The sequence below is a fragment of the Amblyraja radiata genome, chromosome 24 (assembly GCF_010909765.2).
Source record: "Amblyraja radiata isolate CabotCenter1 chromosome 24, sAmbRad1.1.pri, whole genome shotgun sequence".
In the NCBI taxonomy this organism is placed as follows: Eukaryota; Metazoa; Chordata; class Chondrichthyes; order Rajiformes; family Rajidae; genus Amblyraja; species Amblyraja radiata.
This window is the reverse complement of record NC_045979.1, coordinates 26972222-26998800: the sequence shown is the minus strand read 5'-3', so window position 1 is coordinate 26998800 and position 26579 is coordinate 26972222. Positions and strand designations below refer to the sequence as shown.

Genomic DNA, 26579 nt, shown 5'->3' with positions numbered 1-26579 from the left:
GGGGGACACCCTCGTCTGCTTCCTACTCCCCTCCCCCCACCGCCATTTGATCCTCCCCCCTTCCCATTGGGGACACCCCCGACTGATTTCATTCTCCCCCCCTCTGATCCACTGGGACCACACTGTCTGATTTAAGATATTAGAAGATAGGTACAGGAGGAGGCCATTTGGCCCCTCCCTCCTCAATGCTCCCTCTGTCAGAGTCAGAGAGTGATACAGTGTGGAAACAGACCCTTCGGCCCAACTTGCCCACACCGGCCAACAATGTCCCAGCTACACTAGTCCCACTTGCCTGCGTTTGGTCCAAATCCCTCTAAACCTGTCCTATCCATGTACATGTCAAACTGTTTCTTAAACGTTGGGATAGCCCCACCCTCAACTACCTCGTCTGGCAGCTTGTTCCATACACCCATCACCCTTTGTGTGAAAAAGTTACCCCTCGGATTCCTATTAAATCTTTTTCCCTTCACCTTGAATGTATGTCCTCTGGTCCTCGATACCCCTACTCTGGGCAAGAGACTCTGTGCATCTACCTGATCTATTCCTCTCATGATTTTGTACACTATAAGATCACCCTCATCCTCCTGCTCTCCATGGAATAGAGACCCAGCCTACTCAACCTCTCCCGATAGCTCACATCCTCTAGTTCTGGCAACATCCTCGTAAATCATTTCTGAACCCTTTCAAGCTTGACAATATCTTTCCTATAACTGTGTTTAAGAAGGAACTGCAGATGCTGGAAAATCGAAGGTACACACAAATGCTGGAGAAACTCAGTGGGTGCAGCAGCATCTATGGAGCGAAGGAAATAGGCAACGTTTCGGGCCAAAACCCTTCTTCAGACCTTCAGAGGGTTTCGGCCTGAAACGTTGCCTATTTCCTTCGCTCCATAGATGCTGCTGCACCCGCTGAGTTTCTCCAGCATTTGTGTGTACCTTCTTTCCTCTAACTGCCCAGAACTGAACACAATATTCTAGATGCGGTCTCGCCAACGTCATATACAACTGCAACATGACCTCCCAACTTCTATATGTCCCTTGGCGAGGATTTCCTGTGGGGAAGCTAACCCTCATGACCCCCACCCAGTCTCCCAATCCCACCCACAAATATCCCCGCACAATCTCCCTCCACACTATCTTGCCACCACCATCACCCTCAAACCCTCCCCACCCATCCCCAAACCTCCTTCACCCCCCAATCTTCAACCCCCCCTTCCTTCCAAAACCCCCACAACCTCCCGTCCCAATCCCCTTCAATCTCCATCCCCCTTCCAACACCCCCAACCCCAACCGCTCCTAACCACCCTAACTCCCTCAACCTCCCCTCCCAACACCCTTAACCTCACCATCCCTCCACCCCTTCCAATGCCCCCACTCCCCACCCAACCACCCCAAGTCCCTTGACCTCTCCACCTCCCTCCCAACTCCCCCTTCCAACAACTGGCAACCTCCTCTCAACCCCCCTCTCCCCGCCCAACCACCTCTAACTTCCTCAACCCCCACCCAACATCCCCCAACCCCACTTCCACGCCACCACCCCCCCCCACCCCCCTTCTCCCCACCCCAAACTCCCTCATCTCGGAGTGTCAGGCGACTTGGTCTGCCTGAAACCTGATCTTCCATTCACCCACCTACCAGGGGATGCTGGAAATACTATATAACCACAACATGGTATATGTTATCAGGGTTTCGGCCCGAAACGTTGCCTATTTCCTTCGCTCCATAGATGCTGCTGCACCCGCTGAGTTTCCCCAGCAATTTTGTGTACCTATGGTATATGTTATGATTGCCTTCATTGACAGAGGCATTGAATAGCAGAGTCAGGAAGTCATGACGCAACTCCATAGAACTTTTGTTAAGTTGCCTTTGGAATATTGCGCCTAGTTCTGGTCGCCCCATTACAGGAATGATGTGGAGGCTTTGGAGAAGGTGCTGTTTAGTTTATTGTCATGTGTACCAAGGTACAGCAAAAAGCTTTTTGTCATGTGCTAACCAGTCAGCGGAAAGACTATAGGTGATTACAATCGAACCATTCACAGCATACACATACACAATAAAGGGAATAACATTTAGTCTAAGATAAAGGCCAGTAAAGTCCACTTGATCTCCAATTAAGTAGATAATGGCTCAGGACCGCTCTCTAATATTTGATAGGATAATAACAGCTGGGAAAAAACTGTCCCTGAATTTGGGGGGTTTAGCAGAATACTTCTTTGACCAGAGGGTTTCAGCTACAGGGAAAGGTTGGATAGACTTGGTTTGTTTTCTCTGGAATGTCAGAGGTTGAGGTGAGACTTGATAGAGGTATATAAAATTGTGAAAGGCATGGATAGGGTAGACAGAACCAAAGATCTCCTCTCGAAGACCTTTGGACAGAACCTTTTCCCCAGGGTGGAAATGTCCAACACTAGAGGGCGTAGGTATAAGGTGAGAGGTGGAAGGTTTAACAGAGATGTGCAAGGTAAGTTTTTTTACACTGTGTTGGGGTGGTGATGGAGGCAGATATGAAAGTGATGTTTGCGTATTTAAGATGGGCTCAAGGGAATGCTGGAGATAGAGGGATATGGATCATGTACAGGCAGATGAAATTAGTTTAACCAGGCATCATATTCGCTCCAAACATTTTGGCCCATTCTGTGCATTGGAGTCACTTTGGAGGTTCTCCGATTTTGCAGGAGGTGAGAGCAAACTGAACGAGATCTATCAGTGGACCTGCCCTGTAAACTCTCCTAGACCTTTGCTCAACAATTTCTCTTTCTATTCCTCCCACTTTGTACATATCAACGATGTAGTTATGGACACTTGTATGGGCCTTAACTGTGGAGTACTTGACTTTGGCTGTTTGGAACAGTCCTTGTTCCAAATTTTCTCTGGCACCCTCACCTACTCTTTGTCTGCTGTATTGGTGCTGCCTCCTGCACAATGAGAATGCACAGGGGTGGCACAGTGGCACAGCTACTAGAACTGCAGCTTCACAGCGCCAGAGGCCCAAATTTGATCCTGATTACGGGTGCTGTCTCTGTGGAGTTTGTATATTCTCCTCGTGACCTGTGTGGGTTTTCTCCAGGTGCACTGGATTCCTCCTGCATCCTATAGATGTGCTGGTTCCTTGTTTTATTGGCTTTGAGTGGATGGTAAAAGAACCACGTTGGAATTTAGTTTGGAGATACAGCATGTAAACAGGCTCTTTGGCCCCCCTCGATCACCCATTCGGACTAGCTCTATGTTATCCTATTTTCTCATCCACTCCCTCCTGTCAGAGGGAGAATGTGCAAACTCCACACAGACAGCATCCAAGGTTAATGTTCAACCCGGTTCTCATGCACTGTGAGGCAGCAGATCTACCAGCTGTGACATTGAGTTAAATGGGCAGGTGAGAGAAAATTGCCTACAGGGAAATGTGGAAGTTGCTGGGAGCACTCTAAGAGCTGCCTTAAATTTGATGGGCCGAATGGCCTCCTAATGTCAAGAGGGGAAAATAAAATATGCCATAAAATGGAATATACTCAGTGACGAAGCCTTCACAGATCTTGTGTTGAGAGTACTGAAGATTTACTACATTCCAAGTGAAGAAATATTTTGTTATCTCTGTCCAGAGTAATGAGCAATTTATTTTAAGACTGTGATTCCCAATTCAGAACATAGCAACTAAGAGAAAATCATTAAAAAAACCCCTAAAATGTTGGCTTAACTCAGCGGGTCAGGCAGCATCTCTGGAGATCATGGATAGGTAATTTTGGGACTTCTTTAGACTGAAAAAAGGTGCCAACCTGAAATGTCACCTATCCATGTTTTCCAGAGATGCTGCCTGACCCACTGAGTTACTCCAACACTTTGTGTCTTTCTTTGTAAACCAGCATCTGCAGTTCAAGTCCCATAAGGAGAATTTCTATCTAAGCAAGATCTCACCTCATCTTTGTAAACTCAGCAAGTACGAGACCAACCTGTTTAATTAACTGTGTAGGAAGGAACTGCAGATGCTGGTTTACACCGAAGATAGACACAAAATACTGGAGTAACTCAGCGGGACAGGCAGCATCTCTGGAGAAAAGGAACAGGTGACCTTTAATGTTGAGACCTTTCTTCAGAAGACTCTTGGAGTCTGAGGAAGGGTTTCAATCTGTCACTTATCACTTTTCTCCAGAGATGCTGCCTGACCCGCTGAGTTACTCCAGCATTTTGTGTCTTAACTGTTTAATCACCTCACAGGATAAAGCTCTTCACCTCAGCCCTCCGTTCCATGTGGAAAGCACGACGGACAATTTACATACAATAAATTCCCACAAAAGGCAATCTTTCTCTGTACTCATGTTAATTCAGGGATAACACTTTGAAATAGGTTTGTTGGCACTGTACGGGTTAGGGCAGTGTAGGGAATATGATAGGACCTCTACAAAGCCACATTTACATTGCTCTGTTTGTATCATACACGTATCATGAAATATGTTTGTAGAATGTTATCACATTGAAGTTTGCATTGCAGGAATTCAGAGTTTTCAAGTATCCTGATGTCAGCAATTTACTTTAATCCCATTTCCTTCGGTCTCCCACTTTCTCATAAACTCGCCCCAGTATCTACCACTCATCTACATATCAGGGCAATGTGCATGGCTAACTAACTTACCAACCAGCACGTCTTTGGGATGTGGGAGGAAAATGTTGCACTCGGAGGAAACAAAAAAGGTTACAGAGAAAGCATGCAAACTCCACACAGACAGCACCCGAGGTCAGGATTGATCCGGTGTTGAGAGGCAGCTGCTCTACTAGCTGTACCATTGTGTGATACTAGTGTCGTAATGACAGGTTCCTTAAAATTGCATTTGATTTGTTTTATTGAGCTGCAGATGTTTTCTTCAGATTTGGATTTTTGTTTTTGCCAGCAGGAGCCAGGTTGTACCATGTCTCCCCGCAGCTCAACCGAACTATCCCCTCCATTTCAGACCAGACCCGCCACTGCTGTGTACAGCAGTCCTCGGGACTTCCTCAGCCATTTGCCCCGGAAACTGAGTGAGTACCATCGTGTAGGGTTTGCGGTAGAAGAATCAAGAGTGTTTAATTGTTATATCTATTATCAAATGGTGAAAGGCATGGATGGAGAGGATGTTTCCACTAGTGGGAGAGGCTAGGATCAGAGGCCATAGCCTCAGAATAAAAGGCACACCTTTAGAAAGCAGATGAGGAGGAATTTCTTGAATCAGAGGGTGGTGTTTCTGTGGAATTCATTGCCACGGAAGGCTGTGGAGGCCGAGTCAATGGATATTTTTAAGGTGCAGATTGACAGATTCTTGATTATATATGGGTGTCAGAGGTTAGACTCAATGGGCTGAAGGTCAGAGGTTATGGGGAGAATGGGGTTGAGGGAATGATAGATCAGTCATCATTGAATGGCCTGATTCTGCTCTTATAACTTAAGAATCTACTGACAACACAACAATTAAATTCTTGCTTGCAGAAGTAAGTAAGGACCTTACTGGTCTTAATGGGCCTATCAACACAGTGCTCATAGATAACGGAATAAACATAGATAATGGAAATTCAACAACTTAAGAACCCCAATACCAGTGCAAAAAGCTTAAAGTCCTTAGTGCAACCATTCCTGAAACCATATAGAATGCAAAGTGCTGGAGTAACACAGCAGGTCAGGCAGCAACTCTGGAGAACATGGATAGGTGATGTTTCGGGTTGGGACCTTTTGTCAGACTGATGAAACCATATATCTCTGTCAGTACTGTACTAATACCTGTAACAATTGCTCCAGTCTAAAAAATGCCAAAAACATTATGGCAAATTCAGAAATAAAGATCAAGTATCCTCTGTCTCTTATTATATGTATAGTACATTTTATATTCACATATAGGATGCGAGTGCCACTAGCCACACCAAAAGTTTATTGCCCATTGCTAATAGACCTGAAGTAGGTAGAGGTGAGTTGCCTTCTTGAACTGCTGCAGTCCATGTGTGGAGATACTTGCATGGTGCTTTTGGATGCTTTGGAGGCAGGTTCTCCAGATGCTTTCAAGAGAGAGCTAGATAAGGCTCTTAAAAATAGCGGAGTCAGGGGATATGGGGAGAAGGCAAGAACGGGGTACTGATTGGGGATGATCAGCCATGATCACATTGAATGGCGGTGCTGGCTCAAAGGGCCAAATGGCCTACTCCTGCACCTATTGTCTATTGTCTATTGCTTTTGGTTGGAGAGTTCTGAGATTTAGACTCAGCAAGGACGTAGGAGGTCGGTGCGATGTGTATCCCAGAGTGGAGCCTACTGTTGCCGAGTTGCAATTGCTATGCAGTTGCTGCCTTTCCTTGTGGTGCAGGAAGCTGGAAGTGAAGGTGGGGGTGAGACACAGCCTTCCCCACACCCTGCTCGACCCGCTGAGTTACTCCAGCACTTTGCGTTGTTACTTTTTTGTAAACCAGCATCTGCAGTTCCTCGTGTCTGCTGTGTTCACATGATGAGTATGCTGCTCCCCAGCTCTGGCCTGTTGCTCAGCCCCACATCTAACTCCTCCACCACTGGTAGCAGATGAAAACGTTGGTCTCTGGAAGTGAAAATAAAAAAAATCTTCAGATGCTGGAAATCTGGAAAAAAAGATTAAAAATGCCGAAAATTGTCAGCAGGGCAGGCAGCGTCTGTGAGAATCAGCATCTAGAGAATCAACATTCTAGGTTGAAGACCCTACTGCACAACTGGGGGAGAGAGAAAATAAGTGTAGGAAGGAACTGCAGTTGCTGGTTTAAAGCAAAGATAGACATAAAAAGCAGAAGTAACTCAGTGGGACAGGCAGCTTCTCTGGAGGGAAGGAATGGGTGACCTTTTGGTCTGAAGAAGGGTCTCGACCTGAAACGTCACCTATTCCTTTTCTCCAGAGATGCTGTTTGCCCTGCTGAGTTACTCCAGCTTTTTGTGTCTGTCTTAAGAGAGAAGATAAGTTAAATTCCTCCATTTGGGGGAGGAATGAGTGGAACAGAAACGGAAACTACTATGGGTGGACGAGGCAAAAGAAGCAGGTAGAAGATAGGGCACAGAGAGAGAGAGAAAGAGAGAGAGAGAGAGAGAGAGAGAGAGAAACCACAAAAACAAATTCCTACCTAAACGTCTGTGCCTCTCTCACTGCCTATCTCTGTTTCCTTTAAGAAAGCATCTTAAAGCCAATAGCTACATAATTACCTACTTCAGTCTGAAGGAGGGTTTCGGCCCGAAATGTTGCCTATTTCCTTCGCTCCATAGATGCTGCCTCACCCGCTGAGCTTCTCCAGCATTTTTGTCTACCTTCGATTTTCCAGCATCTGCAGTTCCTTCTTAAACACCTACATAATGTTCTGGACACCAGTCCCCTATTTCCTTATCTGGCTCTGAGTGGAATTTTGTTTGACAAAGCTCCTTGGAAGTGCTTTAGGGCACTTTACCATGTTGAAGGTAGTCGAGCAGGTTCTAGTTGCTGTGTGTCATGCTGTGTAAACTAGAGTGCACTTCCCACTGCATAATCAAACCTGTACTTTGTGTGCATGTTATTGTATGCAAATGTTTTGCCATAGGGCATGTTAAAGTTTGATTATCCGAACGTGGTTACTCCTCATGTGCTGCGCAACGAACATGAGGAAAATATCATCAGCTGGAGGGGTTCATGTTTTGGAGCTTGGGTATCATCTGCGTGAGGTTGGGGAATTACGTGGGGGACACATTTCGAGAGGAGTGGGGCAGCAGAGCGGCACAGTGGTCCAGTAGTAGAGTTGCTGCCTTACAGCACCAGAGACCCGGGTTCGATCCTCACTACAGGTGCTGTCTATATGAAGCTTGTACATTCTCCCTGTGACCACCTGGGTTTTCTCCGGGTGCTCCGGTTTCCCCCCACACTCGAAAGACATGCAGGTTTGTGGAAAATTGGCCTCTGTACGTTGTCTCTAATCTGTAGGGTTAGACCGCAATGGGCCGAAGGGCCTGTCTCCACGCTGCAACTCCAAAACTAAAACTAAAAGAGGATACACTACAGCTTAAAGGATCAGAGGCAAAGAAGGGGCGATGATCACTAGATGAATTGGAAGGATCAGGCAGGGGGCGGCCACATCTCGGCTCGGTATCCAACTTCACATGTGGGATAAGGGGTGGTTCCTTGGAGGGAGTGCAATCAGAGCCAAGACCAGGACACCATGAGTGGCTTAAATGTGAAATGCTAGCAGGTGGAAGGGCAAGTGAAATGGATTCAGCACTAGTCTAGTTTAGTTTAGTTTACATAGAAAATAGAACAATACAGCACAAGTACAGGCCATACAGCCCACAATGTCCGTGCCAAACAAGATGCCAAGACCATCTCTTATCTATATGTAGGAAGGAACTACAGATGCTGTTTTAAACCGAAGATAGACACAAAAGGCTGGAGTAACTCAGCGGGTCAGACAGCATCTCTGGAGAAAAGGAACAGGTGACGATTCGGGTCGAGACCCTTAATCAGACTGAGAGTCAGGGAGAAGGGAAACGAGGACTATAGACGGTGGTGTAAAGAGATATAGAACAAATCAATGAAAGATATGCAAATATTCATGCCACTGGGTTGTAAGTTGCCCAAGTGAAATATGATGTGCTGTTCCTCCAATTCGCTTTTGGCCTCACTCTGACAATGGAGGAGGCCTAGGACTTAGAGGTCAATGTGGGAATGGGATGGGGAATTAAAGGGTTTGGCAACCAGGAGATCAGGTAGGTCCACGCGGACTGAGCGAAGGATCTGAACGAAATGATCGTCCAGTCTACGTTTGGTCTCACCGATGTATAAGAGTCCACACCCTTGAACAACGGATACAGTGGATGAGGTTGGAGGAGGTGATGTGAACCTCTGCCTAATCTGAAAGGACTGTCGGGGTTCCTGGACAGAGTCAATGGAGGAGGTATAGCGACGGGTGTTGTATCTCCAGCGGTTGCAGGGGAAGGTACCTGGTTAGGAGGTGGTTGAGAGGGATATGGGCCAAATGCAGGCAAATGGGACTGGCTTAGATGGGGCATCTTGGTCGGCATGGATGAGTTGGGCTGAATGGCCTGTTTCCATGCTGCATGACTCCATGGTTCCTTTTGTGACCTGGGTCCTACATTTACACGGGTGTTTGCAAATGGATTTGAGCCAGTCACTGGATTGTTTAACGTTGATTGTGCTGTTGGTCCGTGACAGAGTCCCAGCCTTCACTCTGGAGCAAGACCGACGTGGCACAGTGGCTGAAGTGGGCAGAGAGAGAGTATTCACTGCATTTCATTGAAGAAAACAAGTTCGAAATGAACGGAAAGGCACTTTGTCTACTCACCAAGGATGACTTCCGATACCGTTCTCCCGGTGCAGGTATGAATAACACAGCATTTCACTGGAACGGTAGCTACAACACAAATGGATGGCAGCTACAGGCCGGCACATGCTGCCTGACCCGCTGAGTTACTCCAGAAATCTTTTCCTGGTCAACGAGTTGTAGGCTGGAATTGATTCGGCTCCCCTGATTTTAAAGGATCTTAACAAAAGGGCGGCCCAGTGGCGCAACAATAGAACTGCTGCCTCACAGCGCCAGTGAACCTGGTTCAATCCTGACTACGGGTGCTGTCTGTACAGAGTTCGGACATCTCCCTATGACCACGTGGGCTTTCTCTGGTTGGTCCGTTTTCCTCCCATCGTGCAGGTTTGTATGTTAAATGGCTTCTGTAATTTGTCACCAGTGTGTATGATAGAACTAGTGGGTGGGGTGGTCACTGGTCGACGTGGACTTGCTGTGCCGAAGGGCTTGTTTCCACGCTGTATCTTTAAACTAAACTCTAAATACTCGCTGTACTCGCTAGAATTTAGAAGATTGAGGGGGGTATCTTAAGGAAACTTACAAGATTCTTAAGGGGTTGGACAGGCTAGATACAGGAAGATTGTTCCCGATGTTGGGGAAGTCCAGAACGAGGGGTCACAGTTTAAGGATAAGGGGGAAATCTTTTAGGACCGAGATGAGAAAAACATTTTTCACACAGAGAGTGGTGAATCTCTGGAATTCTCTGCCACAGAAGGTAGTTGAGGCCAGTTCATTGGCTATATTTAAGAGGGTGTTAGATGTGGCCCTTGTGGCTAAGGGGATCAGGGGGTTTGGAGAGAAGGCAGGTACGGGATACTGAGTTGGATGATCAGCCATGATCATATTGAATGGCGGTGCAGGTTCGAAGGGCCGAATGGCCTACTCCTGCACCTATTTTCTATGTTTCTATGTAAATAGGCCTTGGATAAAACCTGGAAGTGAGTAAGCAGCTGTGCATTGCTAGTCTTCGATTTCTCGGGAATGTGGGAATAACCGCTCTGTGGTGCACAAGCAATCTCTGTGGACACGGACAAGCTGAAATAAAACCAATCCTTACCTTGGGTGCTGCCTGTGTGGAGTTCACATGTTCTTCCAGTGACCCCATGGATTTCCCTGGGATGTTGTCAAGCTGGAAAGAGTGCAGAGAAGATATACCAGGATGTTAGCCAGGACTCGAGGGCCTAAGCTGTAGGGAGAGGTTGAGTAGGCTGGGATTGTATTCCTTGGAGGGCAGGAGGATGCGAGCAGGTGATCTTATAGAGGTGTATAAAACCTTGAGAGGAATAGATCGGGTAAATGTCTTTTGAGACTTATGTGCCAATAGGCAGTGCCAGGTCAGAAAGCAAGTGAAGGTGATATATTGTTTTTAGTTTTAGCATTAGAGATACAGTGTGGGAACAGGCCCTTCGGCTCACCAAATCCACGGCGACCAGCGATCACACATACACTAATTCTATCCTACACACGAGGGACAATTTACAGAAGCCAAATAACCTACAAAGCTGCACGTCTTTGGAATGTGGGAGGAAAACAGAGAACCCGGAGAAAACCCACGTGGTCACAGGGATAACGTACAAACTTGGTACCGACAGCGCTTGTAGCCAGGACCAAACCCGGGTCTCTGGCGCTGTGAGCAGCTACTCTACTGCTGCGCCACTGTGATAAATCCCCAATGTGCACCCTCTACTTCCGGCCCAACTTTTAATTTGTAGGTTCACACGAATGGACAGTTTAAATAGTTAAATAGTTTTCTAAAATTATTTTCTCCAAAGATCTGCCAAAAACGAATGTAATTTACGGTTGACAAAATTAGAATAATCCATAAATTGCTGTTTCAAATGGTTTGGCTTCCATCCTCTTTCAGGAGATGTGCTATATGAAATACTGCAGCGGTTTAATCACAGCAGGAGCTTTGCACAGAGGAATCCCTTCATGACCCCACCTGCAGGACAGGCGATGCGTACCCCTCGTGCATCTGCATCTCTACACAGCATCTTTGAAGGTAAGATCACTGCCAGAGCAGCAAATATCACCGCAGTGGGAAAAAACGTAGATGCACAGCATCTTTTACATTTGTGTGGGAAGGAACAGCAGATGCTGATTTACACCAAAGATAGAAACAAATTGCTGGAGTAAATCAACGGGACAGGCAGCATCTCTGGAGATTAAGAATGGTGATGTTTCGGGTCGAGATCCTTCTTCAGCATTTGCTGTCTATCTTTTATATCTGTATTAGCCATGGTTCACCCATCCTATTGCTGCTGGGAAAACAGGCATCTATTCATTATGGTAATGGTTTATTACGTTAGTTTTTAGTTTAGAGATACAGCGTTGAAAAGGCCCCTTCGGCTCACCTACACACTAAATACACCACACCAACTCTTTCCTTCTTATCTATTGTGCAGGTTGCTACATCAAAGCATTCAACAGGTTTTTCAAACAAGATTTCCTTCACATAAGTCTAGGACGGCATGGTTGCTACGGGTGTCGTCTGTACAAAGTTAGTACACGTGACCTGCGTGGGTTTTCTCCGGGAAGATCCGGTTTCCTTCCACACTCCAAAGAAGTACAGGTTTATAGGCTAATTGGCTTGGCATGGTATAATGTTTAAAAAATTGTTCCCAGGATAGGTAGGATCGTGTTAGTGTGCGGGGATCGCTGGTTGACGTGGACTCGGTGGGCCAAAGGACCTGTTTCCATGCTGAGTCTCTAAATTGAACTAGAGTCCAAGTTGACTAGAGTCCAGTGCTATTATGATTTCCAAGTTCTCCGATAGCATTTCCTTCATGCATTTCCTCACCGTTGATGTTAATTAAATTACTTAATTGGGGGCTTTTGAAAACATAAACAAAGATGAGACTTTCACTTTTGATGTCAAAGTCCCAACCCAGATAATCTCATGTGGATAACTTTGTGTCCCCACCCACACAGGGAACTGAAGGAGTGTGGCTTTCTCTTTAAAAGGATGTTTTGTTGCTGCTCACAGGAAGATGAGAAATTGACCCCATATGTATTATTCTTATCAAGACCCTTCTTCTCGACCTAAAGCGTCACATATTCCTTTTCTCCAGAGATGCTGCCTGACCCGCTGAGTTACTCCGGCATTTAGTCTATCTTCGGTGTAAACTAGCATCTGCAGTTCCTTCCTACACATTCTTATCAATGTCTTGTTCCCGATGTTAGGGGAGTCCAGAACCAGGGGCCACAGTTTAAGAATAAGGGGTAAGCCATTTAGAATGGAGACGAGGAAACACTTTTTCTCACAGAGAGTTGTGAGTCTGTGGAATTCTCTGCCTCAGAGGGCGGTGGAGGCCGGTTCTCTGGATACTTTCAAGAGAGAGCTATATAGGGCTTTTAAAGATAGCAGAGTCAGGGGATATGGGGAGAAGGCAGGAAGGGGGGGGGGGGGGGGTACTGATTGGGGATGATCAGCGATTATCACATTGAATGGTGGTGCTGGCTCGAAGGGCCGAATGGCCCACTCCTGCATCTATTGTCTATTGTCTTCAGCCTCTCACTTCTGAATCAGAAACTCATTAAGGCTCCACTCCCAAGAGTAATACTGAAGAAGGATCTCGACCCGAAACATCACCCACTCCTTCTCTCCAGAAATGCTGCCTGTCCCGCTGAGTTACTTCAGCATTTTGTGTCTATCTTCAGTACATAATCCAAGTTGACCATGAAACACAGGAGCAGAATTAGACCATTTGGTCCATTGAGCCTACTCTGCCATTCGATCACAACCGATCTATCTCTCTCAACCCCAGTCTCCTGCCTTCTGCTCGTAACCTTTGACGCTCGTACTAATCAAGAACCCATCAATCTCTGCTTTAAAAATACCCAATGACTTGACCTCCACAGCCGTCTGTGGCAATGAATTTCACAGATTCACCAGCCTCTGGCTAACAAAATTCCTTCTCCATTCTAAAGGTACGTTCTTGTATTCTGAGGCTGTGCTCTCTGGTTCTAGACTCTCCCGTCACTGGAAATATCCTATCCATAATCTTGACGGGCCAAATGGCCTCCTATATGATAAGGGTATGTGAAATATGATGCTGTTCTGGAAGATCATCTAATTGCTCAACAAAAAAATGTTTGCATTTTAGTTTAGTTTAGAGATACAGTGCGGAAACAGGCCCTTCAGCCCTCTGAGTCTGCGTAGACCAGCTAACACTATCCCACACACACACTAGGTACAATTTACACTTTTACGAAAGCCAATTAACCTGCAAACCGAAGATCTCAGAGAAAACCCAAGTGGTCACGGGGAGAAGATACAAAACTCCATTCAGACAAGCGGCAGTAGTCAGAATCAAACCCAGGTCTCTGGCACTGTAAGGCAGCAACTCTACCGCTGCGCCACCGTTCTGTATATTTAAAATGCATAAATGGTTGGAAATTCCAACCAAGCTTATTTGCCTACCAAAGAATTTAAGAAAGGTCCTGCTACCATGTGTTACCAGCTGGAGCATTTAAGAAGTATCTAGATCTGCACTTAAACCATCTGGCTTAGAAGGTGAGGGGGCAAGTGCTGGAAGATGGGGTTAATACGGATGGATGCCAACTGGTTGGCATAGACATGGTCAAAGTCAACGTAAATTTTATTTGTCACGTGCACATCACATGCAGTGGGCCAAATGGCATGGTTCTTTGTCATAAGAAGGAACTGCAGATGCTGGTTTATTCCAAAGATAGACACAAACGCAAACAGATAGACATAGGCAGCATCTCTGGAGATGTTTCAAGCCGGGACCCTTCTTCAACCTGGTTCCTTACAGTTTGATTCTATGACTATAGAGGGGAAAGATTTAATAGGAATCTGAGGGGCAACATTTTCACACAGAGGGTGTGTGGAATGGGCTGCCGGAGAAGATAGATGAGGCAGAAACTATAACAACATTTGGACAGGTACATGGATAGGAACGGGTTAGACAGATATGGGGCCAAACGTGGACTCGAGTAGATGGGGCACCTTGGTCTGCATGGGGAAGTAGGGCCGAAGGGCCTGTTTCTGTGCTGCATGACTCTATGATGCAAATTCCAAAATGCTTTTCATATAAAGCTGAGTTATGTTCCTGGGGTAAGTTACTTGTCTATGTGTAATAGACAGCATGAATCTAGAGGTTAGACACAAAATGCTGGAGTAACCCAGAGGGTCAGGCAACATCTCTGGAGGAAAGGAATAGGTGATTTTTTGGGTCGAAACCCTTCTTCAGACTGAAGATGGGTTTCGACCCGAAACATCAACTAACCGTTTTCTCCAGAGATGCTGCCTGACCCATTGAGTTACTCCTGCACTTCGTGTCTATCTTCAGTGTAATCCGGCATCTGCAGTTCCTCCCCACGTGTGTATCTGGAGGCATTGTGCCAGGGCTTCCAGGAGCAGCTTCACCTTCCACCTTCCACCTTCCACCTTCAGCAGAGCAAGTGTGGAAATGTGCAGTGCGTAGCACTTGGAATGCAGTTCTGATGTGTGGCTGGTGCTGTTTGATATCAGGGAGTTTTAGAAAGATTCCTGTGTCATTAGACTAAACGGACTCTAACCCTGGCAAACACCTAGGGTGGTTGAGAGAACACACCCCATACTGGCTGGCAAAGGCGTCTATCTACATTCTGGCACATTGGATTGTGAACAGTCAGGCCTGGACGAAATACAGACCTGCTTATCATGTTTGGCAAAAAACCACAAGCTCAGTAATCCATCAGAAAAATTTGCAGGGACTTTTGAGAAGCAAATGCTGCAATTTGACAATGGCTTCTGAACCGGTCCTGTGTAGTTGTCAGACCCTTTAACCAGTGCTTGCTGCTGAAAGTAAATGAGCCACCAGACATCGTGGTGGAGCAGCGGTAGAGTTGCTGCCTTGCAGCGCCAGAGACCCAGGTTTGATCATGACTACAGGTGCTGTCTGTGCGGAGTTTGTACGTTCTCCCCGTGACCCGTGTGGGTTTTCTCCGGCTGCTCCGGTTTCCTCCCGCACTCCAAAGACATTCAGGTTTGTAGGTTAATTGGCTTCAGTAAAATTGTAAATTGTCCTTAGTGTGTAGGATTGTGTTAGTGTACGTGGATCGCTGGTCGGCGCGGACTCGGTGGGCCGAAGGGCCTGTTTCCGTGCTGTATCTCTGAACTAAACTATAAGCTAAACATCATGTTGCTTCTCTCTAAGTGCTGGTGGATTTCTCTGCTGGAAACTTCTCTCACCCCATTCAAAATCCCCACCCCTGACCCAACCAGTTCTGCCCATCCCTACATTTGTCAGTTCCACCCTTACCAGGAAGTTGAGATTGTTGTCAAGGTGACTCATTCAGTAAACAAAGGTACGGGAAGAGAATGAGATTTTGACCTATCCTTTTGCAGAACTGTTCTAAGCTTGCACGGTCGTTGACTGACAGATCTCAGAGGGAGGCCAAAGTGCACGTTTTACCTCCTTATTTACAAGAAACTAGGGGCAGGAGCAGGCCACTCGGCCCCTTGACCCTGTTCCGCCATTCAATATGTTCATGGCAGGCCTCAACTCATCTCCTCTGCCAGTTCCACCATAATCCTCGATCCCACAATCTTTCGAATAGTTATCTAGAAACAAGGAAGTGCAGATACTGGTTTACCAAGGATTGACACAAAATGCTGGAGTAACCCAGCAGATCAGGCAGCATTACAGGGGAACATGAGAAGGCAGCGTTTCGGGTCGACACCCTTCTTCAGAGGATATATTTATCTATTTCCATTTAACTATATCTAATGATCTGATCTCCACCATTCTTGAGGGAAGTCACGTTGGCGCAGCGGGAGAGTTGTTGCCTGACAGCGATGCAGCACCGGAGACCCGGTTTCGATCCCGATTACAGGTGCTGTCTGTACGGAGTTTGTACGTTCTCCCCGTGACCTGTGTGGGTTTTCTCCGAGAACTTTGGTTTCCTCCCACATTCCAAAGGGTTTGTAGGTTAATTGGCTGGCTAAATGTAAACATTGTCCCTCGTGGGTGTAGGATAGTGTTAATGTGTGGGCATCGCTGGTCGGCACGGACCAGGTGGGCCAAAGGGCCTGCTTCCGTGCTGTATCTCTAAACTATACTAAACTAAAGAATTCTGGAGTCTTGCCTATAGACATGCACACTGGCTAAAGAAATTCCTCTTCATCTCTGTTCAAACGTAAGTCCTCTGATTCTGAGGCCACCAGTGTGAAGGTGATGCTTAAAAATGTCAGGGATCTGAGCTGCAAGCGGAGATAGCAATGATGGGATGGGACGGGCTCTTGCCTGTGGCTTGGCTGCATCCATCTACGTGGGCTTGGCATGATACCAGTGGGTCTGGACCAGTGCTTAATGCAAGAGGATTGCTCTGGGTGTTGTATCAAGCGCAGGGTGCAGGTTAAAGATGGCCCTGCATTGTAATTGTCAGAGAGTGGGCCATATAAACTGGGGGTGTAAATCTCTGAAGAAAGTAATAGACAATAGAAATGTTATTTCCCAAACGGCTCAGACGCAAATGGGCAAATTTGTGGAGTCGACACACTGGGTACTGGGCATATGGTAGAGTCAGATATTGAAGGAACAGCCATTCCATATTACAGTCTAGAGAGCTCCGCACTCAGGCTGCTCACACTCCTGGAATACCATTGCTCAGTCTGAGTAAATAGAATTTAGAAAAGGAATAATTACCCTAATGAGTAGGAAGGAACTGCAGATGCTGCTTTAAACTGAAGATAGACACAAAATGCTGGAGTAACTCAGCGGGAAAAGCAGCATCTCTCTCGAGACGTTTCGGGTCGAGACCCTTCTTCAGACTGATGTCAGGGGAGAGGGAGATACATAGATAAGGAAGTGTAAGGTGTGAAAACAGAACAAAGGGGATGGAGATCAAGGAACATGTAGAATAGATGATTGTTAGCTGGGAGAAGGTGACTGCTTTGTTATCTCCCAGCTAACAATGATCTGCAGTTCTGACCTCCCATCTACCTCATTAGATACCTTATGTTTAATTGGACTTTATTGGACTTCAATGTTATATCTTCAACTAAATGTTGTACCTTTATCCTATATCTGTGCACTGTGGACAGTTTGCTTGTATTCATGTATAGTCTTTCTTTGTCTGGATAGCATGCAAACTACAGCTTTTCACTGTACCTCGGTACACGTGACAATAATGACCTAAACTAAACTAAAAGTGATGAGTTTTGGATGACTGTCATGGTCCTAAATATCTAATAACCCATAAATTTATTTATTAAGAATGTGCTTATAAATTGTGTTCTCTTATAATGTGAATGGCTTTGACATGATTAATGTATGCATCCTGTATCCCTTTGTGCCTTGAAAAGGTGGCAGGAAGTGTTTTGGAGCAGTTAGAACTCCACCTGGTAGATTTAGAATGGGCCTGTTTATGTCTGATCCTACTTTTCTATAGAGTTTAGAGATACAGCACGGAAATAGGCCCTTCGGCCCACTGAGTCCGTGCCGACCAGCAATCCCAGTACACTAACACTATCCTACACACTAGGGACAATTTTACAATTTTCACCAAAGCCAACTAACCTACAAACCTGTAGGTCTTTGTAGGGTGGGAGGAAACCAGAGCACCCAGACAAAACCCATGGGGGTTTATACAGGGAAAGTATACAAACCCCGTACAGACAGCACCCGTAGTCAGGATCGAACCTGAGTCTCTGGCACCGTAAGGCAGCAACTCTACCGCTGCGCCACTGTGCCACCCTGTTTGCTTTGCTAATTTAATTGGCCCCCTCAGTTTAGTTCGGTGATCCTTAGTGCATGCTTTAAACGTTGTTTTGGTTCGAGCATGAAATGACTGATTGTTCTTGGAGTTAATTTTAACCCTTCAATGGGAAGACGAATGTTAGCAGAGTCAAATCTCATAAATAAGCACAACTTCCTTTCTGTTGTGATTTGCAAAGATCTCCCATTCTCTGTGCTTGTTATTTTAGGTATCCAAGAACTTACGCCAATGATCCCATCATCCAGATATGTATCCAGCAGCCCCACTGTATTCCACTGTCCCTCCTCATCCGTTCATTCTCCAGTTGGGATCTGTTGGGACGAAAGAGAAAAGAATAACACTGTGCCAAGTCAGAGGTTCCAGTTCCACACAGGTACGTTTTAAAGGAGACAGTCGCTTAAATACTGAGACAACTGTGATTCATGCTGTAAAAAACTTATAGTTACTGTACATAGATACAAAAATGCTGGTGTAATCCCAGAGTAGTCCCAGGTGGGCTGTCCCAAGGCAGAATGTCAACTGCTAAAACCTCTCCTCAAATTGCCACTTCAAAAACAAAATACTGGAATTAGTGGGCTGCTGTTTATTTATATTTTTGTTGTAGTAATTGGTATTGTTTTACCCTGGATTAAATGTAATGAAATTAAGCTAAATACAAATTTCAAAATATTATCCAAATGTCAAATCCATTATTACTAATTAATATATAGCTACTTCAGGAACTGTCCAAATATTTACGTGTGGCTGTTTTAACCTCACTTATGTTAGGATCTTTGAGTTAGTCTTATTCCTCGGGTCATAGAACCAAATACAGGTACAAGACTTTATATAATAAATCTGATTTTGTAGAAAAAGGGATTCCATTATGCATTTGCATACATTTCTATATTTTTCTATATTTATAAATACAAAATCTGCTAATTCCATATGCAGGTGGTTAGTGTGTGTGTGAAGCCGCAGCCTCCCCTCCCCCCCACCGCAGGTCTGCACTTGCTCTAGTTTTTATTAAATATATTTCTATGATATATTAGTTTAAAAGGCTGTTGGTGAGTCCATTACGCAAACCAATCTCCCTGCCTCAGCAAGGCCACCAGCTTAATCAAGGAAGATTCTCACCCCGGTCACACCCTCTTTTCCCCTCTCCCATCAGGCAAGAGGTACAAAAGTGCCTCCACATTCAGGGACAATTTATTCACAACTGTTATCAGGCAACCAGACCATGTTATCGCCAACTAGGGAGCAGTCCTGACCTGCCATCTGCCTCATTGGAGGCCTTCGGACTATTTTTAATCGGTCCTTACTGGATTTAATCTCGCAGTAAATCATTCCCTACATCCTGTATCCGTACACTGTGAAGGGCTTGATTGTAATCATGTATAGTCTTTTAACTGACTGGATAGCATGCAACAAAAAAGCTTTGGCTAAGTCAATGGATATTTTTAAGGTGCAAATTGACAGATATTTGATTAGTAAAGGAGTCAGAGTTTATGGCAGGAGAATGGGATTGCGAGAGAAAGATAGATCAGCCATGATTGAATGGCGGAGTAGACTTGATGGCCTAATTCTGCTCCTAGAACTCATTGACTTTTTACTTTATATGTGACATTAATAAACTAAACTAAACTTTACCACCACTGCCTCACTGATTTAATTGGTGGTAACACCGCCTGTCCCGCTGAGTTACTCCAGCTTTTTGTGTCTATCTCTGGTGGTAACACTTGCTGGGAGTGGACAGGAGATGTGTACTTGTGTCCTGATGGGGTGATATGGTCTGGATTATCTAGCCAGTGCACTACCCATCCATAAGGGACAACATTGAACTCATTTGACCTGAAGTGAAAAGAAGCATCTCCTGCCTGAAGTATGGAGCAAAAGGATTGTGGGACAAGTACAGTCCCCACCTCTTTAAGGAACTTACATTAATTCTCCTCCTCCTTCTCCTACTAGACTGGAGAGTGCCTCGAATAGTGAGCGCTGTGGGGAGTAGAAGCCCCCTGGGTACCACGTACGCACCGATGCAGGTCTCCGCCAGCAAGCTGAGCATCAGCGACCCGGGCAGAAGCAACCACTGGGAAGAACCACTAAACCTCTCAAGCAGGTCAGAGGTCACGAGGAACTCCGCGGCTCGTTCGTTACCTCCCGCGCTGCAAGCCCCCGCCAATGGGAGGATCGCAGGTGAGGGCTTGAACCACAAGGAGGGGCAACGTAGAGGCGGCAAAATTGGTGGCTAACATGCTTCTATTAATGTAATAGTAAAGGAACTGCAGATGCTGGTTTATACCAAAGGTAGACACAAAATGCTGGAGTAACTCAGCGGGTCAGGTAGCATCTCTGGAGAAAATGAAGTCTAAAGCAGGTTCCCGACCCGAAACGACAACTATCAATTTTCTCCAGAGATGCTGCCCGACCCGCTGAGTTACTCCAGTGCGGTGGCGCAGTGGTAGAGTTGCTGCCTTGCAGCGCCATGTTCTTCCCATGACGCTTGGGTTCACCCCGGGTGCTCCAGTTTCCTGCTACACTCCAAGGACGTACAGGTTTGCAGATGAATTGGGTTTGGTAAAGATTGTAAATTGGCCCTAGCTTGCTTGACTAATCTTGTGGAATTTTTTGAGGATGTAACACGTAGAATGGATAAGGAAGAGCCAGTGGATGTGGTGTATCTGGACTTTCAAAAAGCCTTTGACAAGGTCCCACACAAGGGATTAGTGTGCAAAATTAGAGCACATAGTCGTATTGGGGGTAGGGTGTTGACATGGATAGAGAACTGGTTGGCAGACAGGAAGCAAAGAGTAGGAATTAACGGGCCCCTTTCAGAATGGTAGGCAGTGACTAGTGTGGTGCATCAAGGTTTGGTGCTGGCACCCCAGTTGTTTACAATATATTAACGATTTAGACAAGGGAATTAAATGTAACATCTCTAAGTTTGCGGATGACACAAAGCTGGGTGGCAGTGTAATCTGCGAGGAGGATGCTATGAGGCTGCTATGAGGCTGCAGGGTGACTTGGATAGTTTGGGTGAGTGGACAGAAGCATGACAGATGCATTATAGTGTGGATAAATGTGAGGTTATCCACTTTGGTGGCATGAATAGGAAGGCAGGTTATTATCTGAATTGTGTCAGATTAGGAGAAGGGGAGGTGCAACGAGACCTGGGTGTGCTTGTACATCAGTCACTGAAAGTAAATATGCAGGTACAGCAGGCAGTGAATAAAGCCAATGGCATGTTGGCCTTCATTGCGAGAGGATTTGAGTTTAGGAGCAAGGAGGTCCTACTGCAATTGTACAGGGCTCTGATGACAATGCACCTGGAGTATTGTGTTCAATTTTGGTCTACAAATTTGAGGAAGGACATTATTGCTATTGAGGGAGTGCAGCGTAGGTTCACCAGGTTAATTCCCGGGATGGCGGGACTGACATATGATGAAAGAATGGGTCGACTGGGCTTGTATTCGCTGAAATTTAGAAGGATGAGAGGGTATCTTATAGAAACATGTAAAATTCTTAGAGGATTGGACAGGGTAGATGCAGGAAAAATGTTCCCGATGTTAGGGGAGTCTAGAAACAGGGGTCACAGTTTAAGAATAAGAGGTAGGCCATTTAGGACTGAGATGAGGAAAAACTTTTTCACCCAGAGAGTTGTGAATCTGTGGAATTTTCTGCCACAGAAGGCAGTGGAGGTCTATTGACTTGATGTTTTCAAGAGAGAGTTAGATTTAGCTCTTAGGGCTAAAGGAATCAAGGGATATGGGGAAAAAGCTGGAAGGGGGTACTGATTTTGGATGATCAGCCATGATCATATTGAATGGCGGTGCTGGCTTGAAGAGCCAAATGGCACTTATTTTCTATGTCTATGTTTCTATGTTTGTAGGAAAGCGCAAGTGTACGGAGATCGATGGTCGGCACGGATTTGATGGGCCTAAGTGCCTGTCTCCATGCTGTATCTTTAAACCAAACTTAAACTAAACACTTTGTATCTATGCTTCTGCCCATATTTTTTATCTCATTTACAAAAGTGTGAGGTTGTGCTTTCCAGTTTCAGAAAATAACCTGAAAACCAGCCCATTAATTGCAGGAAAGTCCCAGGTTTGATTTCTCCCCTGCTTAGTCAGCGTGACAGTATGAAGCTGGCAATTGGATTCCGTTTTATCATTGGTTATCCAAGGAAACCGCAGCCCTGGCAGAAATCTACTCAAGTGATGAGGTGTGTTTGTTCAACCTCTTGCTCGTACAATAACTGGGGGGTCATTAGTCAGCAATGAGTTGTGAATCTGTGGAATTCTCTGCCACAGAAGGCAGTGGAGGCCTATTCACTGGATGTTATCAAGAGAAAGTTAGATTTAGCTCTTAGGGCTAAAGGAATCAAGGAATATGGGGAAAATGCTGAAAGGGGGTACTGATTTTGGATGATCAGCCAATCTCACATCTCACCTCAGTGAATGAAGTCCAAGAATTATGTGGAACGTCAGAGGTTGAGGGGAGACTTAATAGAAGTATACAAAAATTATAAGTGGCATAGATAGGGTAGACACAGAACCTTTCTCCCAAGGTGGAAATGTCCAACAGTAGAGGGCATAGATATAAGGTGAGAGTTTAATGGAACTGTGCAGGGCAAGTATTTTTACAGAGGGGTAGGGGCCTGGTATGCACTGCCAGGGGTGGTGGAGGCAGATGCAGTAGTGGCGTTTAAGAGCCTTTTGGATATGCGCATGCACGTGCAATGAATAGAGGGATATGGATCATGTGCAGGCAGAGAAGATCAGTTGAACTTGGCATCATGTTCGACACAAACATTACTGCCTGTGACAATGTGTTGGGTCTAAATTGATTGGCATATTTCTCACATTTCAGAAATCACTTTGGTATCTTTCATTGATGAGACAAACCTTGGGACATCCCGAAGTCACAAACAGCAACATTTAATGCAAGACACGACGAACCTTAAGCAAATGACAAAGTGCTAGAGTAACTCAGCGGGTCAGGCAGCATCAACAGAGGACCATGACAGGCGATGCTTCAGGTCAGGACCCTTCTTGAGTCTGAAGACCCAGGCTTAAGTCTGATGAAAGGTCACGACCTGAAACGTTGCCTGTTCATTCCGTCGAGAGATACTGCCTGACCCGCTGAGTTCCTCCAGCACTGTGTCCTTTACTCAACGTATAACGCAAGGTTGTTCTTATAGGAGCATCAAAACCAGGAGTTGTAGCAGACGAAATTCTTGTTTTCTTTATGTTACTGAAACTCATTTTCATTTCCTCATCTTCCTTCTCTCATTCCCTCCCTGTCTTTTACATCCAAATTTATGTTTTCAGTCTCGCACAATGAGAACACACACACACACATCTTCTATCCCAGGGAACGCTGATATGTACTGGTGCACTCAGCTGTGACGACAGCGAAATGGCAAAGACAAATGCCATCATTGTGCGCTCCTACCTCTAACTGTAAGCCTCTCCTTGGCAACTGCTTGAGGCTGAAGTAAATTGTTCACACTCTTGCTGCTTTCTTAAAGTTCAAGTTCAAGTGAGTTTATTGCCATGTGTCCCTGTATAGGACAATTAAATTCTTGCTTTGCTTCAGCACACAGAACATAGTAGGCATTTACTACAAAACAGATAAGTGTGTCCATATACCATGATATAAATATATACACACATGAATAAATAAACTGATAAAGTGCAAATAACAGAAAATGGGTTATTAATAATCAGAGTTTTGTCCGAGCCAGGTTTAATAGCCTGATGGCTGTGGGGAAGTAGCTATTCCTGAACCTGGTTGTTGCAGTCTTCAGGCTCCTGTACCTTCTTCCTGAAGGTAGCAGGGAGATGAGTGTGTGGCCAGGATGGTGTGGGTCTTTGATGATACTGCCAGCCTTTTTGAGGCAGCGACTGCGATAAATCCCCTCGATGGAAGGGATTACCCCGAGATGATCTTCTGACTCTGTAACCTGTGCAACTACATTCATCAGTCCAGTTTAGTTTATTGTCATATGTACCGAGGTACAGAGCGAAAAGCTTTTGATGGGTGCTAACCAGTCAGCGGAACGATTATAATTGAGTGCAGAGATTTAAAAGTGTGGAGCAATTGTACGATGTGATTATAGATCTGCTTCTGTGGTGAGCACGCAAATGGTCGCCAGGGTTGAGCGTCATCTTGGAAGCATCTGGACAAACATAACTCGTTGACCAAACTTTACCCAACTGCCCTCATATCTCCTCCTGTGGCTCGGTGTCAAATCTTGTTTCATAACAATCCTCTGGAATGTCTCGGGATATTTTTCTGCCTCACAGGTGCTATATAAATGCAAATACTACTCAAACTATTATGTTTCAGAACATCGATGAACAGGTAAAACCCCTCATAACATCCAGACAATCCCACAGGTGCAGATGTGTGGTCATCACCACCCACCTATCCCCTGGGAAATGCAGCACAAGCTCAGGCCAACCAGTCCTTAACAGATCTTGGAAAATTTGCTATGCCCCACCGCATGTGCGATGTATATGATGTGAATCCTGCTTGGGTTTGTGTTGATGTGAATGACTCATGGCATTACATGAAGAGTGTGGAAGACATTATCATCTGAGTTCACGCTGTGCATGTGTGTGCGTAAGTTTGTGTGTGTACCTGTGTGATAGGGAGGCAGATTTGACTTAATGTTAACTCAGTGTGTGTGTGTGTAAGTAAGTGTAAGAATAAAGGAGGCTTGATTTTTTACTTGATAAAGTAGCCCTTGAATTTTCGAAACTGATGAAAGTAGGAAGTTCCTGTTTTCAGATCCTCCATCATAATGAGCTGAAATAACTTTGGGTAGCAGGGGAAACTTTGGGAAGATTGTCTGGAGCTGGTGCCAGTTCCTAATGATACTGATTCTTGTGCAGACTGCAGGCTACTCTGGGATTATGTTTATCAGCTACTCTCCGACGATCGATACCAAAAGTACATCAGGTGGGAAGATAAGGAATCCAGGATTTTTCGGGTGGTGGATCCCAATGGACTGGCAAGTCTCTGGGGGAATCACAAGGTGAGCAGATTGAACTTTCTGGTGAACAATCCCATCTCCAAGAGGATTGTGGCTTCCTTATTAAAGCGGATTATGACCGGGTTTTAATGTAAAATGACAACTTTTAAATATTAAACCATACCTCTCCAACCTTCCCCGATGAGCCATTTGTTTCAGGCATTTAATTAGTTAAAGATGTCTAATAGAAATGTGTCAATAGCAGTATGGCACAGTCAGCCTATGTGACCTGGGAACATGACTATGCCATTTCATGTATATCCTGGGACCTGATCGTCTATATCATGAGCGAGGCATGGGCAAGTAGGGCTGAAGGGCCTGTGTCCATGGTGTATGGCAGTAAGACGCTGATCATTGCTGATCTGCACCTCAGGGAGAATGTGCAAACTCCGCACATACAGCGCCGGTGGTCAGGATCGAACCTGGGTCTCCGGAGCTGTGAGGCAGTAACTCTACCATCTGCACCACTGTGCCTTTTCTTTATACTCGGCTAAATGGCTCTTGACATCATCCTCAGTACTCAAAACCGTGAAAAATATGACGGTGAGACAGTGATTATGATCAGGGAGTTACAGTCTCTCTTTTTAAAGATTTTATTTTCCGTTCCACGCAGAATCGAGCAAACATGACCTACGAGAAGATGTCAAGAGCTTTGCGCCACTACTACAAACTCAACATCATCAAGAAGGAACCTGGCCAGAAGCTGCTGTTCAGGTGGGTGGGCTTCTGTGCTCCATCTCAGGCCATCTCGATCGAGGGCTTGCACCTTTTTATTCCTATAGTAGCTGTGGCCACTTTTTGAAACGCCCCACCGATGGTCCTAACCAGATCTGGCTGTTGTATCTTTAAACAGGTTCCTGAAGTCTCCAGAGGAAATCATCCATAAACCCGACAGGTTGGAGCAACTGGAGATGCAGGAGCAGGATGGAATAGACTTCAAAGAGGACACATTTGAACTGTCACCATGACAATGAAACGTGGGCGACTCTTTGCAGAACCCGGGACACAAGACCAGTTCCCGCCCCCGCTGATTGAAATCTCTTAATCATGGCTACACCAGCTCAAAACAAACTCTTTTTTTCTCTCCAATGGTACTAATGTGAAGTTTTCCCTGCATTGAGGGATTGTGATTTTTGTTTGTAAATATTAGCACTACATCGGTCTACGCACTGGCATAATATAAATTAAATTGAGAAATTTGCTGTAACATTTCTGAAGGGAAATGGCGAATAAAATGTTAATACTTTGTATCTATCTTGATTCTGCCAGACAACCCAGTGTTTATAGCAACAGCCATAATCATTGGAACTGAGGGCTCTCAAAGAGAAAATGTAGGAAGGATGCTGGTTTACATTTAGACAGGTACTTGGATAGTTCACATGTTACAGGAGTAGAATTAGGCCATTCGGCCCATCGAGTCCACTCCGCCATTCAATCATGGCTGATCTCTGCCTCCTAATCCCATTTTCCTGCCTTCTCCCCATAACCCTTGACACTGGGTGACGAGGATAGGTTTAGAGGGATAC

At 45.5% G+C, this 26579-nt stretch overlaps 1 protein-coding gene across 7 annotated transcripts in view; it reads left to right on the top strand.

The window, feature by feature from the left end:
* The window catches only part of LOC116986919 (transcription factor ETV7-like), a 36991-nt gene extending 10684 nt beyond the window's left edge, over positions 1 to 26307 (top strand). For 3 of the 7 annotated variants that reach the window (XM_033042724.1, XM_033042725.1, XM_033042722.1), the window contains exons 2-9: positions 4883 to 5006; positions 9161 to 9325; positions 11173 to 11310; positions 18244 to 18408; positions 19983 to 20210; positions 24914 to 25056; positions 25667 to 25767; positions 25907 to 26307. In XM_033042724.1, the coding sequence (XP_032898615.1) occupies positions 4898 to 5006; positions 9161 to 9325; positions 11173 to 11310; positions 18244 to 18408; positions 19983 to 20210; positions 24914 to 25056; positions 25667 to 25767; positions 25907 to 26021 (1164 nt within the window). In that variant the 5' untranslated portion in view covers positions 4883 to 4897 and the 3' untranslated portion in view covers positions 26022 to 26307. Of the gene's footprint in view, positions 1 to 4731; positions 5007 to 9160; positions 9326 to 11172; positions 11311 to 18243; positions 18409 to 19982; positions 20211 to 22883; positions 23030 to 24913; positions 25057 to 25666; positions 25768 to 25906 lie in introns of those variants that run through there. The other 4 variants (XM_033042726.1, XM_033042721.1, XM_033042720.1 and 1 more) reach the window with 3 other exon arrangements.
* The last annotated feature ends 272 nt before the right edge of the window (positions 26308 to 26579 follow it).